Below are 17,492 nucleotides of genomic sequence, written 5' to 3' on the forward strand. Positions count from 1 at the left end.
TGCCCTACTCAGACAAGCCCTTAAGTGTCTATCCATTGATACTGAGGTCATGGAGGAGCATGGATAGAGTATTACTATGACCAGAGTCTGAAACCAGCTCTGAGCATTTGCAAGAAGAATGACCCATCATATCTGGACTGTCTATTAATTCCTAGAGAGTGTCCAATCCAGAAGAGTGACCTGATCTGTTATATTACATGCACTTGCAGCATTATCGCAACCCTAGAATCAACATCCCCATGATGATGGTGCCCCAGTGCTCAGCACAAGCTCTTGCACGCATGACACTACCTACACCTGGCACTCAGCTCCTGCTCCATTGCTCATACCTTGGCCAACCTAGTGCTAATTCCACCCTAGTGCCCAAGAAGCAGTCACCTGTGACCCCTGGATAATTGGTACTACAACACTGAGGGTGGGCAAATGATCTTTTGAAACTGTTTTTGAGGGAAAACTGGGTTTTCAACTACACATTTTGCTGCACAATGCATCTGCTTTCTGCTGAATATTTTGGCTTTAATCATACAAACCAGAGACCTCAAGACCAAAACGTTTCAGCACTAACTCAAAAGCTTTTATTTAGCAGGTGATGCTGCACTGCCTCCGGGGAGGTTTAGTTCAGGTCTCTTTATGATCTGGGCTCCATTTTTACTGTGGCAGAAGATTAACAGCAAGAAGGATGCCAATCAACTGTGCAGCAGCTGGTGGTGAAGGCAGAGATTCTCAAAGGGGCCTGTTTTATCCAAGTCCCACTGCAAGGCAGTAAGACCTGGGTGACTAACTCCCTCCACTCTTTTGAAAGTCCCAGCCTAAAATACTCAGGGTCCAGAAAAGTGTGTGAGTGACAAGGTGACACCAGTTGCAGGGAACCCAAAAGACTGTAAGTTAGTCCTAACTGCAAAGAAGTGCAAGGGATATCCAAGACAATTGGTATACATTCTCAGAAGGGAGAAAAGGCTGTAGTATTCTTGCAATATTGAAACTGGCAGGCCTCTGTAGGGTTAAACTTTTCCAGGACTGTAGCAGGACTAATGCTTTCTACCTTCAACATGTTTAAAAGCTGAATGATAACTATAGCTCAGTGGTTGTTGAACAAATGATTCCCATCCATCAACTAAGGTGCTCCTGTCCTTCAGCAGAGCAAGATACGAACCTCTTCCCTTCCACTTGCTTTCACAGGCCTCGATCCTGAAAACACATGCTTAACATTAGGCACTGTGAATCAACTACCAAGGACTGCTGATAGTAACACAGCTCACATGCAAAGGCAAGTATGTGCCCAATTTTTTGCAGATGCAAGGCTATGCACAACCATATTTTCTCCTTGTCTGTTTGACTGGGGATAGTCAGGACCAGCACGTACTAAAAAAAAAGTCACAGCTGTAAGTGATCTTGAGATTTGCCATACTGCTAACTAGTCTGAGCCTCCTAGTCCCAGGACCATCCTTCTACCCTAATATTTAGAGTATTAATGCACTCAGACTGAACAAAGCGGCTTTACTGCTCTAAGATGCTATGCCTTCCACTTGACTAAATGTGTTGGCACCTATGGTCAGCAGACCCTCCAGGGCCATTTAATCTTTGCTTCTGTGAGATCACAGGGTACAGCAGAACCAGACACATCTAGAAGGGGACTAGTGTTACACTAGTTAGATCTACATCCTATGCATGTACTTCAAATGACAGGACCCCACACAGTCCAGTCACTGCAAGCCTGTGACAAGAGCAAGAGCAATCCAAGCCTGCCTCTTCCTCACACTTAAATTCCCAGCCAAACTGTGATAGTGCAGTACCTCCGTTTGAGGGTGATGCATGAAGCAGCATGAAATCAATCCAGGGTAGCTTCCAGTTTAGAGATACGTGGGGTTGACTTTGGTTTGCAAATAAAATCCAGGAAGGCAGGAAGACATGCTCACATCCTCCTAGGCAAAGGGCAGGGACAGGCCAAAAAAGACACACTTCCACTCTAAAAGGAGGAGCTAGTACAGTTCCACCCTAGCAAGTGCACAGATTCCTTAGGTGTGCGTGTCCGTGTGTCCCTGAACAATGAAGAGTCACACGGGGAATGCAGCCAGACTCAGATCAAGGTGAATTCCTGATAGACACAGTATTCTGTGGGCACTCCCCAACTCCACACAGCTCTCTGCTGGAACCATGCATATTTAAAAGTGATTTTAGAACCCGTGAAAGGAGAAACAGAGTCACGGCTTGGGTAGGGAAATCCTTTTTCCAATAGACAGGACAGGGCCTTACATTTCCCTTTTGGTTCCTGCTGACAGACTGACTCTGGACCTGGACCTGGACCTGGATGGGGACCCAAAGTCTGTCGTCACTGGCTGTCCAGTCCCACATGCTGCTGCTGAGGCTGCACGCCCTTCGGTGCCAGCAAAGCCATCTCACAGGAGGCACCAGGTTTTACTTCTGCAAGTATTTTTCTTTTATTGAATACAAACATTTGCAAATACAAAAAAAGTGAACCCAACATGTCCCTGCTGACTGGCCAGGCAGCGCATACGGTAGTAGGGAAAGGGCTTTAGTGCTTTATAAACTTCCTGAGCAAGTCAGCCTTGGCTGCCCTGGGCAAACTGATTTGGCCAGAGAACCCTGCTGCCACCTGGTGGAGAAGGATGGCACGACACCATCCTGCACCACCTGTTTGGAGCAGGTATCCAGCTGCAGCTTTTTTTCTATGATGTGAATAAGGCAGAGACCAACTGCCTATAGGAAACACTGTCGCATTAGAGAACAGCAGCCCGCAGGATCCTAAAGACAACCCCTGTGCTGGAGGCAGAATAAATGCAGGATGATTTCACATCTTGCAAAGGCCAGAAGGATGCAGATTTGCAACCGCTGTTCCTAGTCTTTACCTTCCTCCCCTTTAGGCACAGTATCGTGGGGGCAGGAGAGGCTGCAGGCTGATATGCATGGGCACAATCATTTTCAGACTGTGCAAAGGAGAGGACAAAAGAGAAGTTTATTCCCTGAGATCCCTCAGCCCAGGATATGACTTCCCCATCCCATCCCTGAACATACTGGACTCATTGACACAACGAGGCATTTGGCTGTTCATTAGGAGTATTTACCTCACCAAGGGAAACGGCTGGGGAGAGCAGTGAATCCCCATACTGCACGTGGGCTGACGGTTTTAGAAGGGTCTACTGACACCTTCAAAATGACGTACCAGAGGCAATGAAAGCGCTGCCTGATAACCCCAACAGAGAGAAAGCTGGTGTATCCCACTACAAAGAGGTGGGGGGAAAGGGTCTCCCATCATGGGGAGAGCTGGCTTAGAGACAAACCCAGCAGCAGCTTCTGAATGGAGGTTTGGAGACCATCCTGCAGCTAAATAATCAAAAGGAAAGCATCTCTCTCTCCAAATGCAGCTAAGTTCTTTCTATCCCTTACCCTCTCCTGATATAAGTGAGTCAGTGCCGTGGTCCTAGGTCTTCATTTGTCCTTTGTGCTAGGACCTGCAGCTCCTCTCGGCAACAGCGTTATAATGAGAAGTCCCCAGACCTGGAGCAATGAGGCAACTCATGGCTCTGAAGCCTCTCAAGCCCTTCCCAACCTTCCCAAAGCAAGGGGATGCTGGGAAGGAGGAAGGACATTTCCCAAGCACAGCTTTGTCTGGCTGGGGAGACAGGGGGAACTAGGGACAGTGCTATCCTGAGGGGTGGGGCTGTAGTCATACTGATGAACAAGAGAATAAAGCGCCAATCCTCAGGAGGATGCTGCAGCTCTCAGCTGGTGGGTAGCACCAGTATCTCATTAGTCCCCCTTATGAGAGGCAAGGGGGCCCCATTGGGCCTCATGCCCTTCATACACATCACAAGGCAAAGGAGCCTCTTTATATGGTTCTGTTCAACAGCAGGAAAAAGCAGGGAGGGAAGGACATCCTTCAGACGCCGCCGCCATCAGCACTGCTGCACAGGGGATTTCACTCCTTAGCCCTGTTCTTATTTTTCTGCTTCCAAATCTTGGACCATCGGAACCTGTTTTTCCTCTTGTCCATCTCCTGGCCATCACGAGGCCCATCTGTGGGTGAGAAGACAGTGCAGGACATGAGTTCCTTGTCTTCAATGGGACTCAGACCCATGGGGTTCCCAAAAACAAGAGCACTTACCCAGCTTCTGGATCATGTCTGCCAACACCTGATCCTCCTCTTGCTCTCTGTGAGGGAAGAGGCCTGTGTTAGTCAGCACCCAATGCTCCTTAGGGGAACTCAAGGGCAAGTCCAGAAGCCTGCCCCTCTGCTCTGTCCCCCTCGGGGTAGGGGTGACACCTGTGAGAAGAGCACTCCACCAAGGCACCTCCTCCTCCAATGCCCCTCTGCCATGCCCAAGCCCAACAGAGCCAGTGACCCTCACAGACTGTGCCGTGGAGACAGAAGTCACTTGGGCTTCCCTCCTACATTCAGCTTCAAAGGGGTCTACAAGCGAATGTTAAACCTGGAAGTAAAAGAGCAGCCAAAAGGAGCCTGTGAAAAGGACGGGGTCAGGGGTCTCCAGTTCTTGAAGTGGGGGAGCAGAGAGAGGTGCCAAGCATGCCACTACACTGCAGAAAAGACCCAAGAGCTTCCCATCCTAGCAGTAGTGCCCTCACAACCCCGAGAGGCTCCAGGTGGGCCTCCTCAGCTAGCAGCAGTGAAGCTGCCTCCATGAAGCACGTCAGGCAACCTAAGCAGCTCTGCTGAGGGACTGTGCCAACTGGCTGCTCCCCCCCAGTCAGAGCTACATGGCTTCTGGTATGAGGACATCACAGCTGGGGATGGGGATGGTAGGTTTACTGTGCAGAAAGCTCCTACAACTCGAATGCACCAGTGGAGAGAGTTTCCCTGCACCTTGCCCTCGTGCCATTGTCCTGACTGGGGGCAAAGGAAAACGTCAGTACATCAGCGACTGAGGGAGGAGAGGGGGCTTAACTGAGACCCGAGCCAGCCTTCCCATACCAGAACTGTTTGGCAGAGGGGAGGGCAGCAGCAGCCTGCAGGTCATCTCATCACTCCATCACCCGAGGTCCCGTACCTGATCCTGTCCTCATCCAGGCAATCCACGATATCGTTTCTGTCGTTGACAATCCTCACATATGACTCCAGCAGCTCCTCTTCTCGTGCCTTCTCCCAGGGCGTCTTCAGATCCTCTGCGCAACACAAGGGGACCTGTTCACACCAGCAAGCTCTACGCTTACTTGGCTCTGCCTCATGCCCGATACCTACCTCTGAGCTGCAGGCCATGCACACGCCTGCTTCCCATGAACAATACACTTCTCACAAACATTTCCCTTCCCTCACCCATCCCCATTTCCCCACCCCCCATCCCCCTGAGGCATGGGTCTCCTCCCCTATCAAACTGCAGACTGGACTGAATGCAGGTGAAAATCCACACCAAGCCCCAGAGGTCTCCAGTCCAGCAGAAAACAGGAGTCCACAATGGGCTAAAAGCCCCATAGAGAGAGCTGCACCAGACAGATCATGAATGCAGAGCCTGAAGTTTCTGCTTGCCCAGAGCCTGGACAAAGCCCCTCACCGCACAGACAGTGTACATGCTGGGCTGGCTACTAACCAGGTTTGCTCATCAGACACCGCAGCTCATTCTCCGTATTCCACTGCTTCTCTTCCAGCTTCTGCTGCTTCATTCTGCAAAAGCCCAGAGAGGCAACAAGGTCAAACCAGGGGATTCCTGCGTCACTTTGGAGCAGGCAAGGGATGCTCTGCAAATGGCACAGGGGGATTCTAGAGAGAGTCAGGGCAATGCAGGGGTTTTCTGGGCTGCCCGTATGCCACCTACACAAACAGGCTTCCCATCCTAGCAACAGGGACTGTTGTCCAAGACAACCACTAAGCAACCTCCTCCTCGCAGCACCCAAAATGGCATTGGACTGCCCTTCCCTTGTCTAGGCCATGGAGGTGAAGCCCCATTGGCTACCGCATTCCAAGGTGCTGATGATGCACAGGACTCCTTCAAGCCCGCCTTACCCCAGTGTTTCCCCCTCTATCCCCACCTGTAAGGGAAGCAATCAGGACTCAGCTTATTGCTCAGAGGTAGGAGAGGACGGATGGATGCATGGATAGATTTCTGGTTGTACTCACTTGTACATCAGCTCTGACTCCAGTCTCAGCAGCAGCTGCTTTTCATGGATCAGTTTGAACCAGTCCACCATGAGGGCATCCTCAGATTCATCTGCATACAAAATGAAACACCACTATGTCCCCTCACTGCTGCGTTTGCTACAGCAAGTCCAAACCCTCTGCAGTGATGGTGCATGAAGGGCAGCACAGATTCACCTACTCTAGGCACAAGAAGGTTTAGATATTTGGACATGGACTGGGCACCCAACATGCAGCTCTTGTTACTCAGAATACAGACAGTGTGCATCGCGGATGGCTGCAGGAAAGCTGGCTGAGTGTCTCCATCTTAGGCTGTCCAACTCGCCTTCAGTGCAATCTGCCCCTCTATGCCAGCCTGAGCTTTTCCACATCAAAGCCAGTCTTGAGCAAGGACCACAAGAGGGAATCTTGGAGTCCCAAAGACATCTTAGAAGCAGCCTTTGAGTCCTAAGCCTCAGCCAACTGGCAACTTAGCAATGATATGCTAGGACCATGTATACAGAGACAGACAGAATCAGTTGGAAGTCCATCTTCCCAGCATTTTACCTGGCTCCCACACTATACCTTGAGTCTCACATTCAGTGCACACTCCTAGGACAGAAGACAAATATGTATGCAGATGAGACAGACTGGGGGAATTAAGTCTTGCCTGTCCCGACTCCAGTCAAAGGCCTCCCTTACCTCCTTCACAGCCACGCAGCTGTTTCTCCAGATCGACTCCTTGTTGCTCCAGCTCATCCAGCTGCTTCTCAATATCTCGCACCTTCTCCTGGATTTCCTCTTCCGGGATGTAGTCTGGATGGAGCTGAGGGACAAAGTCACAGAGGCTAGAAAAAAATGCTAGGTGCTCCCATGGGCCACTCCCAGGGGACAGGGTCTATGTGGCACTGAGAAACTAGAGGGAGACAGGCTGGAATATGTCCTCTCTCACGGGGCCTCCGCGGTTAGAGAAGACGAGGCAATTCTCCACAGAATGGGCTGTACTGAACACTATGGCAGGGCCCTCGCTAGCCACCTACCCTTTTGATGCAGTCCCCTCCTGTAGCCTTTAGAAGACACAGTGTGTGGTAGAAGACCTTGGCCATAGCAAAGGGGTAACACAGGCTAGGGCAGCTCCCGTGATATGTTCCTTAGGGAAGGTCTGAAGGTGAGCCCTGCTCCTGATTTCAGGGCTGCGATCTGCGTTCCAACTTCCACCTTTCCGCAGCGTACAGAGAACACTGCTTCTCCCCCAAGCCATAACTCTGCCCATACCCCAACCCTGTAATCCCCACAGCCCTCTTCTGCTCCCCCTCCACCCTGGCAAATTAACTGCTGTAGATGATATCAGTGATGAAGAGGGAGTTGCATATAGACTTCACGGTGGGGCTCAATTTCTGAAGAATAAGATTAAGATACCAATTCTTTTTGTTGGCAAAATGCAGGCCATGCTGCCTCCACCTCCCTACCTTGGTTGGAGATACTGGCTCATTCGCAGGGAAGCTTTGAGGAACAGACGGTTTAACTAGAAAGAAAAAAAAGAGCAACTTTATAGCATCTCAGCAGGCAGCTCGCTGGTGACTAGCTAATCCCAGATTAGAACTGGAGCCATTCTAATTCCCTCCAACAGAGGGCAGCAGCAACATGCGCACTTCAATTAGTACAGAACGACACAGGAAACCTCTTCCACCCTCCTTCCTACTGTGCATTACTCTGCAGTCATGCCCACAACCCCTTAGCTTCATTCTCTCCCCTCAGTTTGTCGCATCCCAAATTGTAGGACAGTCTCTGCCTGCTTTGCAACACTCAGGGTGCAAACAGACGTCGTCCGATGTCTCGTTTTAGCCACAATAAATCGTTTTTGAGGATAGCACAAATTGTGAGCCAACAGATGTTGCTACCCTTTTCCCACCATATCAAACAAAAACCAGTGGCACGAAAAAAGGTAGTAATGGACTCTGTCACTTTACTGCGGCAGGAGTCTATTAGTTTTGTGGCAGGAGAGTATAAGCAGCCTGAGCTGTTCCCACTCTCCAGCCACCTTGAGGGCTCCTCAAGCCCCCAGAGCACCTGCCTGCTTTCAAAGAGGTGCCCCTGGGGAGCCTCAGGGTGCCTCTCCATAAGTGGGGAAACCTAGGTTCCCTGATCATCCAGACCTGCTTCCCCATGATTGCAGGGGACAGATCTAGTGGAACAGAGAAAGCAGGGAGATCATATCGCCTCTTGTCCCGCACCATCAAAACCAGGACATTTGGTGACAGTGACCTAAAGCAACACAGACCTGCTGGGAATTTATAGAAATGCAGCAAGGGAACACTGTGCAAGGTCTGGGTTCAAAGAAAAAAAAGTCTCATACCCACAGGCCCTCCTGCCTTTGTAACCCTCCAAAAAACAGCTACCACCAGCAGTCTGCCGAAGTCAGAAATACTGGCCTCTGCTCTCAACCTCTCACCCAAAGTATACTTTAACAATATTACTACCCTTTAAAAAAAGGCTCACAGACTAATGCTTATACAACAAATAATGAGGGAAGGCTGGTACTTCAGAGACCCAGGTTTAAGTCCCTGCTGTGCCAAATGTTTCTTATGGGGCAAAAGGTAACAAACCTAGACCCTCTGTGCCTCAGTTTCCCCATGTGTAAAACGAGGACAATTGGCATGGCTTTACTGCCCAAGGGTATTAAGGATGGACATAATATGGAAAGTGAGGCACTTGGACATTACAGAGAGTGGAACAATGTAGTTACCCCAATAAGCATCAGATGCAGTGGGCAAAATCACATTTACAAAATAGTATGGGAAAGGAATGGTCCAAGATTAGTTTGTGCATGAACATGGGAGATAAGAGGCACAGTGCATAACCCCAGGGCAGCCACCTAATACTCCTTGGCAGTCACATAGTTCATTACTGGAAGATGCAGTTCCCAGGTCATCAGGGAAGAGCTCAAGGACAGGTCTCAACACTGGGCCCAGCCCTTGAGCAATCTCTGAGTTGAGTCCCTTTAAGGTGGAACCCCATCAGAACCATCAGTGACTATGGACAGACCAAGAAGTTTGGAGGATGCAGCCAGTGCAATGCTGGGTCAGAGGCAGACAAAGCCTTCTGTGAGCTTAGACAGAGACTACTGCTGTATATGTAGAGCCCTTTCTGTCCCATGACCTCCATGCACCTTCACTCAATGCCACAATCCGATTCTTGTGAAAGGCTCTCTCTCCATACAAGAGAGAAACTCAGACTCAGGCGGAGAAACAGCAGCAAAATCACTGCCCACAGACAGTGAGAAGGACTGAAACAGAACTATGGGATCTTAACTCCTAGCTACTTGCTCAAACTTTATAGAAAACACTGAAGCAAACCAGTATACCTCAAACCCAACCACAGAATCAATATCTTTATTAATCTTTCCAGAGTGTTAGAGGAGCAATCTAGTTAACTGGCTGTTTAAAAATACCCTCTCTGTCCCAAGTTACTGGGAAACTAAAAAAAAAAAAAAAAAGCCTTTTACTTAGCCCTATAGAAGGCCCTCTGTCCCTAATCCAGTCCACAGCAATGGTAGATGAACATGGTGGGTCACAGTACTGAGAGAAAGGCCTATCAGCCTAATTTGAAAAGCCAATAAGGAAACTGGCTGCAGCACAGACATACAGACTGGTCTGTGTTATACAGTCTCTCAGACTGGTCACTCAGTTATAAATGAGAGCTTTTGTATCCACATCAGACCATCTCCTAGAAAATGAAGCAAGACAAGACCCATGTATGTGGAAGCAACTGCTGTGGGTAGTGGCTATTTCACTCGTAGAAAACAGGAGTGTTAACATGGGACTAATTAGCAGGTTAAAATCTCAGTATCCAGGGAAATAGTATATTCGTTGTTTCAGAAAATCTCAAGGGGCAGCCAGGTGTCCAGCTAACTGCTGCTGAAGGATTTTCCCATCTGCTTTTAACCATGCAACTGTAGAAGTGCCTAACAACCAGCCAGACATTGGACCCCGCTGTTCTAGGTGCTGTGAAAACACAGTAGTATGTGCTCCCAGCCCTAGTAGTTGAGACAGCCAGCCGGGGGTGGGGAAGAACACCAGAACAAAGCCAACAGTGCAACAGCAGTCACCATCGTATTAGTTCTGTGCCCTTTTTGTCTGGTTTTGGATGGGTTCGCACTTGCACTCAGCAGGGGATTGGAGGCATCATCTGGGTCACCGCCAAGCTGGGGGTCCTTCCCCTTCTCAGGTGAAGGCTAAAACCAGGTAAGCCCCATTTTATACACTTCCTCCAGGGCAGAAGCCCCTACTCCACCTGCAACAACCAGGCACAGTCTCTAGCTGGCTCTTAGTGAGACCATGTTCAGCTAGCAAGCGCTGAACACACAGCTCTTTTTCAAGACAAGGCCACAGAGGCAGGCTTGGTAACAGATCTCTGGACACTGCCAGAAACTGGTATCTTGCCAGCAAGCACTGCTGCCAGGCTGCCCAAAGAGAGAGCAGGAAACAGAGGCTTTCAGATGCTAGAGCCAGAACCTTACCTGGAGCCATGACCCTCTTGGAGTGGCCTGACTCCTCCTCCTTGGCAGGGGTGATAGGCTCTTCCCATTTTTGCTTGGGTGTTTGCCAGCTGGTAGAGAGCTCCTGGCTAGGGTACAGCTTCTTCTTCTGAGGCAGCGCAGCAGATGGAGCTAAGTTGGAAAGCATGGAAAGGGTGAGAACTGCACCCGCCTTCAACCTTTGTCCTGCAAAACAGCCCCTCTCACCCAGCACAGCCAGACACCTTCAGCTGCCACCTTTGCTACTAGTGCTACACCTGTTCTCAGACCCACAGCAACACTGGGTACACCCTACACAACAGCTAGACATACCTGGCACAAATCTCAATCTAGCTCCCATGATAGAAGGGGTTCTGTGATCAAACTTCTGTTAAATAGCTGGATTATTCCCAAGCAGTGCCATCACTGCGCCTCCACGCCCTGCACACTTAGCATCTGCTTTGTAACTATGTTCTATACATTTATGTTATCTATCCATTGGGTGCTTAAAGTGGATTGCCCTAATAACATTTTCTAGTGCCTTCCTAGAATGGAGGTAGACTACCTAGACTGTACGTTTCCCATATCCTCTTTCCTTTCCCCTCATTCCCTTTAAGGGCAGGTGCTAGGTTTGCCCTTCTCCAGTCTTCTGGGACTTCCCCCATCCTGCACGCAGGAGATAAATCACCTGTGGCTTAGCAGCTACATCAGGGATCTTCTTACAAACACCAGGGTGAATTTCATCAGGCCCTGATGACTTAAATACATCTAACTTCTCAAAATGTTCCTAACCCCTTCTCTCTCACCCTATTCTGGCCTGCAATGTTATTCCATTCTTAAAATTAATTAAGTCTTATCTGGTCATAGTTAATCCTTTTTAGTGAAGACTGAAGCAAAATAGTCACTAATAGTTTCAGTCCTCTACTAGCAACTCTTTATTTGCTCTCCCTCCCCTTTAAGTAATGGACACATACTTTCCTTAGTCTCCCTTTACTTGTAATGTATCAGGCGAACCTTTTCGTGTTGCCTTTTATGTCCCTTGCTAATTAAAACTCTTTGCACTCAGCCCCCCTATAGGGATAACCCCATCTGTCTGTGTTATTCTTCTATACTCATCCCTAGTCTGATGTCTTTGTTTGCCCTTCTTATAAGAATCTATTTTGATGTGCAGGTCCCTAAAGGGCTCCTGATGCAGCCATGTTGGCCTTTTACTTTCTTTTGTCTGCACTGGAAAAGCTTCTTTCACCATTTGCAATCCTGCATTCCTTTATTCCTTGGACTCTTTGAAAGACATCCTACCTTCCCTGAGTTTGCTGAAGTCATAGATTCATAGATGTAGGGTCAGAAGGGACCTTGTAGATCTTCTAGTCTGACCCCCTGCCATGGGCAGGAGAGAAAACTGGGCTCAGATGACCCCAGCCAGGTAAACGTCAAGCCTCCTCTTAAAGTCCATTATTTTGCTAGTCTCACCCTTTCCTGGTGATCATTTCATGATTGCTTTCACCCAGATTCTCTTCTGATTTTCAGCCTATTCCTCCCTATTAAAATGGCCACTCCTCTAATAATCACCTCAACCTTCAGAGACAGAAACCTACAGCAAAAACTGCAACCAGACCTTTCTGGAAATAGGAAACTCTTCCACTCCCTTCTGCACCCACAGAGAAACTTTGGGTAAGGTAAGACTCGAGGAAGGACATACACCTGAATTCCTCCTACTACCAAGGGGTGTTTGAACTGAACATATGCACAAGTCTCTCCCTTTTTTGCTGAAAAATTTCAAACGTTGATGGTTTTTCTTGCAACCCTATTCTCTAAGCCCCACCAATTACTTAGGGCAATTTACACTTTGAGTGCCTAGACACGTTCTACAGGAGGTTAGAGGGAGACACGTTTTAGTTAGAGCGGCTCTCGGGAGCCGCTCTAACTAAAACACCTGCAGCGTCTCGTGCATTCAGCATCACGTTTCAAAATGGCATCAAGGACACTTTAACTAAAGCTTATTCAACAATCTTTAGTTAAAGCGCTCCTACTGCCATTGTGAAATGAAGAAAACTGAATACATGAGAAGCTGCAGCATGCTGGAGCTTTCTGATTAGATGAATTGAGTCTGCTCCGATACGTTCCCATTAGAACACATCAGAGCACATCTATAGGCACTCTTCATTTGTAAACTGGTTATTCCTCAACCTTGAGGTATATATCAAACCAAATCCAATTCTACCGTGTTTAGTGCACATGACAAGACCTGCCTGCAGTTGAAAGCAGACAGACGTGTCACCACAACATGGCAAGAGCTGTAGAAAAGGATTCTGGCCTTGAAACAGACTGCCATGCCAGAGAACAAATTTTTAAATATGGAGGAAAAGAAATCATTGGAAACACAAAGAGAAGAGTATAAACGGATGGTGAAATGAACCAGAAATCAAAATTAAAAAGAAAAGAACTGAACATGCCAGGAATTTTCAGAGGCAAACCCTGAGACAGTCTTAGGTCTCAGAGTGTCAACTGGTAGCAAAGCTTCCTTCTCTTGCTCCATCCCAACTTTTCTCTGAAAAAAAAATGTGACAGACTTATCAACAGCTTCCGTTTACATGAAGAAGAAGAGTAGGTCTGTAAGCCAACCCTCATGATTGTATCGCATGAGAAAGAGGAGGAAAAAATAAATCAAAGAAGTCACACAAGAGTCAGGAACAGAAAACAGCCCGTCACGGGAAATGCAGGGGGAAAAGGTCAGTCCCATGGTGAAGGGAACAAGTTTTTGTTGGAAGGTATGAATCACAGCAGTATGCAACACTTCTCCTCTTGCCTGTTCTGCTGTCCTGTGATCAAAACTCTGGTTTCAGATATCAGCAGTAACAGAATATTTATTGCCAGTGACCCCATTCCCTGTGGATAGGAGGCTAACATTTTAGTGGCAGCCAGTCTATTTTTACCAGTACACATGCACCTAACAGTCTTAGATTGTCTTGCACATCCCATGCTCATCCATGCCATTCTCCATTTTTTTCAAGCCCAAATAGGGCAAAGGGCAGGGAAGAGAGAAAACATATGGGGAAGACCCTTGATGAATTTCCAGCTCTACCACTGCAGTTCTCCTTCAGGCCCCAGAGGACATACTGAAGAAGCTTTCACTTCCCAGCTTCATGTGCCATCTCACACTTGTAGCACTGATCATCAGGGCATTACTCTCCCCAGGTTTTAGAGACAGTGTACAAGCAGTTGCAAGTGATTCCAGGAAAAGGGGGAAAGTCCTGTGAAAATCTGGAGAGAAAACATCTCACATAACACAAATGCCACTAGACCGAAACCTAGGGAAAGCTGTGTGATGGGGATAAAGGACTAGAGACAGTTCTACAATTATGGTATTTAGAGGGTTTTTTGGCTGATACCGATGGCCACTTTTTAACGAGCCATAATCAGCCAATACCAATCCAATTGCTGATATGCAGTCGAGCAGCTTGAAGAGCAGCGTCTGGCTGGTAAGTCTGTTGTGGGGGAATGGGTGAGACGGGAGGGCCAGATCAAGGCCCCCATGGTGAGGGAGGGAGTGGGGCAGGGACAGGTGCTGCACAGCTGGAGAAGAGCACAGGATGGACCCACGAGCAGCTCATCCAGGGGATTTGGAAGGGGGGGGGTGCAGCTCCCACTGCTATATGCACCCTGGGAGGGCATAGGTGGTTATGACCCCAGATCTCCATGCAGGGCAAGGACAGGATGCTGCTGTGGGCTAGGGCAAAGCAGCACTGAGCTCTTCCCGGCAGGGGGCTGGGCCAAGCTGTGCTTGGGGCAGGTGGCAGTGGCACTAGGGGGGGAGCTATCAGATAGGGTACTGCAGCCACCCCAAAATTCACTGTAGCCCGCTTCCCAGCATTGCCACCGCCTGCCCTGAGCACAGCCCAGCCCAATGCCTCCACTAGAAAGAGCCCAGCACCACCTCTGGCCCACAGCAGCAGCCTGCCCTCATCCCACACACAGATCCAGGTGTACACGCCCCACCCTGGCCATGTCCTCCCAGGGTGCGCATAGCCATGGGAGCTACCACCCCCTCTGGGCTCCCTGGAAGAGCCCTTTGCAGCTCTGTCCTGCAGCCCCCCCCAGTTGCACAGCACCTGCCTCAGACCCACTCCCTCCTTCACCACAGGAACCTCGATCTGCACCCCCCCTTCCCTCACAACAGACTTAACAGCCAGACCCAGCTGCTTTCCATGCTGCTGTGCTGTGCTCCTGGCTGCTTGCATGCTCTGCTGTGGCTGTGTGCATGCATGGGGCATTTATCAGCAATGTCAGCCAAAAAGGCTGATTGCCAATACTGTCAATATTCTTTATATTGGCGCTGATCTGATATGGGACTGATGTATCAGTTCACCTCTAGCATTAAGCAGGTGGAATTATGCTTTTCACCCTCTCAACCCAAGAGGAGGCTAGACTACACCCCCCTCCCGCTCCACTAGTGGAAACTGGACCTTTCAAAGAACAGAGCCCATTAGACCACAGCACAGGGACAGACAGATGTCCAGGATGCTGTGAATGCAAAGAGAGAATATTCCCATCATACTTCTGGTATCCCAGATTCACACCTACAAATGGCACTACACAGGAGAAGTGATGGGTAAGGTTCCTTCCGTACTGTGTCTACACCCTTCTTACCACTGTTCTGATTTGCTGGTGAGACAATGGATGAAGCTGGCTTAGTCTCCTTCTGTGCCAGGCTTACTGCTGTGTTGAACACGTTGGAGGTATCTGTAGGCTTTTTATGGACACCCTGGTCTGAGGCCCTGCAAGGAAATACAGTAGAACTTAGAACACTGCTCCTCTGCCAGATTCTGGCCTGGACTTTACCACCTGTGATCTTCCCTCAGAAAGATTCACCTTCCCCATAGCCCTCAGAAGCAAAAGCCAAAAGCCTGGGCTTGATACAGGAACTAGTTTTTCATAGCCAAATGTCACACGGTAAGATTTGATGAAACGACCAGCTCTTCTTGTGGCTTCTCCTCATCTTTTACAGAAAGTATTTAAGAACTAAAAGCATAACTAAGAGTTCTGCTCACTCACACATGCGAACCCTGAGGCTACACAACTGGTCAAGGGTGATCAAACACAGCTGTGTACTGCTGCACACTCAGATACACCCTCACTCAACTCATCACTGAAAGCCACTGGCTCTGCTACACTCACTTGTTGGACACGGGCTTCAACCTGGTTCTCCAGTCTGCCGGACTCTCAGATTTATCTTCAGTGTTGTCCACAATTCCTGTTGGAAGAGACACAAAGTGAATAGGTCTAGGATGGACCCAAACAGCTGATCCAATACAAATCATATGTACCCCTCTGCAGATCCTGGGTAAGGCAACTCCAAGCTTCTTGTGGATGTCAAAGAGGAGATAACCCCTGAGACAGCTGCTCTGATGTTAGAGAAGTGAGGCCAGTACTACTCAAAGTAGTTTAAGATTAGCTTGGTGCTCCTTTGTTCCTACTTTGTTCAGGGCAGCTTCCCATGACCCATAGATAACAACTAGCTTGTATGGCAAAAAGGTTCTTTCATCCTAACTGATCCCCAAACACTTTTAAACCTCTCCCATCCGCTACAGGAATACATCCACATTGGAGATTATGAGGCAGCTGGTAAATAGCACACAGCAAAAGGAAAAACAGGCTGCTTAGAGCAGAATGTGGAGAACATCCCAGATGAAACTGCAGGGAAAAAACACAGGCCAGTAGCATACATTTATCAAGGACATTGGACTTAAACACTGCTCCTCTTTAAGGAGACGCATGCAATCATAAGCGGTCAGGACATCAATTTCACATCTCACCTAGAGGATGGCACCTTCAGCATCACCTTGCTTAAGGCATCGTGCTGAGTGTTAGTTCATTACTGATTTGGAGGACAGAATATACCACCTTCTGGATCCCCAAGTCGCCTCAAGATTTCCCCAAGCTGTCTCCTATCACCATATAGCTTGCTAGGTCTGCGGAGATCCCAAGACAGCATAGTATGGCAGCTACCACATTTCTGATCTCAGCTCCTGAATGAGAGTCTATTAAGGCCTGGACTGGAAGAAGTATCACATGGATACTCTTTTACAGGGACAGATGGATCCATTCTGAGCCAAAGATCCCAGAGCTCTGGAGACCGATTGTGTGGTGGCGATTGCTGCAGGGTAGAAGTGCAAGCAACACCCTTATAGTCTAGGCCAGGGCTGTCCAACTTCTCAGCAGCTGGGTGTCAAATGCTCCATGGGCTGCAATAGGGCAAGCTATGAACTCCCAGAGCTAAATGTCACGCTGTGGTACCCTGGTTGAGAATCACTTGTCTAGGCCTCAGAACAGAGCCCCAGAGCAAGTTCTCTACTGTGAAACAAGTCTCAAAGCACATGGAGCATCCTAACAGAACACCCACCTCAAACAGCAAGGGAACAAGCCACTCACCTTTGGTGCTCTTCCCGTCTGGATTACGACCGAAGTCTGCAGGTTTGCTACCCATCCAGCTTTTCCCTCCAGGCTGAGCAGCAGCCTCACCTCCTAACTTGTTGGCAGGACTCCTGGGTGCAGGCTCTGGGATTGCTGCCGGTCTCAGTCCTGCGGGACCCATTTTGTTGCCCTGCACTTTTGGATCAGGGCTCGGCCAGCGGGAGGCAGTGGAAGAATGCTTCACGCTGCAAACAGGAGTCCAATGAGCCTTTACAGAGTTAAGGTCTGTTCTACTAACCTTCACCCCAAACCCCTGAATCATCCCCTCCACAGCATGGTAATAGGAGCTTATCTTCCCATATGCCCCTCCCCTCACCACCCACAAAAGCACAGTCCAGGCTACTGGGGTTGGCAAGATATCCCTGTCCTACTAATGCCCCATTATTTCCTGGGTTGGCCTGCTATCCCAGCCAGGAGATA

The 17,492-nt window shown here is 48.9% G+C and overlaps 1 protein-coding gene across 1 annotated transcript in view; it reads right to left on the minus strand.

Annotated features, from left to right (window-relative positions):
- Positions 1–2,413: 2,413 nt before the first annotated feature.
- MICALL2 (MICAL like 2) overlaps positions 2,414–17,492 on the minus strand; it is a 54,554-nt gene continuing 39,475 nt past the window's right edge. The window contains exons 8-18 of the mRNA XM_019512611.1: positions 17,031–17,257; positions 15,777–15,852; positions 15,249–15,376; positions 10,605–10,754; positions 7,555–7,610; positions 6,788–6,911; positions 6,089–6,179; positions 5,562–5,635; positions 5,025–5,139; positions 4,124–4,170; positions 2,414–4,035 (exon numbers count right to left, since the gene is read on the minus strand). Coding sequence (XP_019368156.1) covers positions 3,938–4,035; positions 4,124–4,170; positions 5,025–5,139; positions 5,562–5,635; positions 6,089–6,179; positions 6,788–6,911; positions 7,555–7,610; positions 10,605–10,754; positions 15,249–15,376; positions 15,777–15,852; positions 17,031–17,257 — 1,186 coding nt within the window. The 3' untranslated portion in view covers positions 2,414–3,937. The remainder of the gene's footprint in view (positions 4,036–4,123; positions 4,171–5,024; positions 5,140–5,561; positions 5,636–6,088; positions 6,180–6,787; positions 6,912–7,554; positions 7,611–10,604; positions 10,755–15,248; positions 15,377–15,776; positions 15,853–17,030; positions 17,258–17,492) is intronic.

Source organism: Gavialis gangeticus, unplaced genomic scaffold (assembly GCF_001723915.1).
Source record: "Gavialis gangeticus isolate Ggan-Ray unplaced genomic scaffold, GavGan_comp1, whole genome shotgun sequence".
Classification (NCBI taxonomy): Eukaryota; Metazoa; Chordata; order Crocodylia; family Gavialidae; genus Gavialis; species Gavialis gangeticus.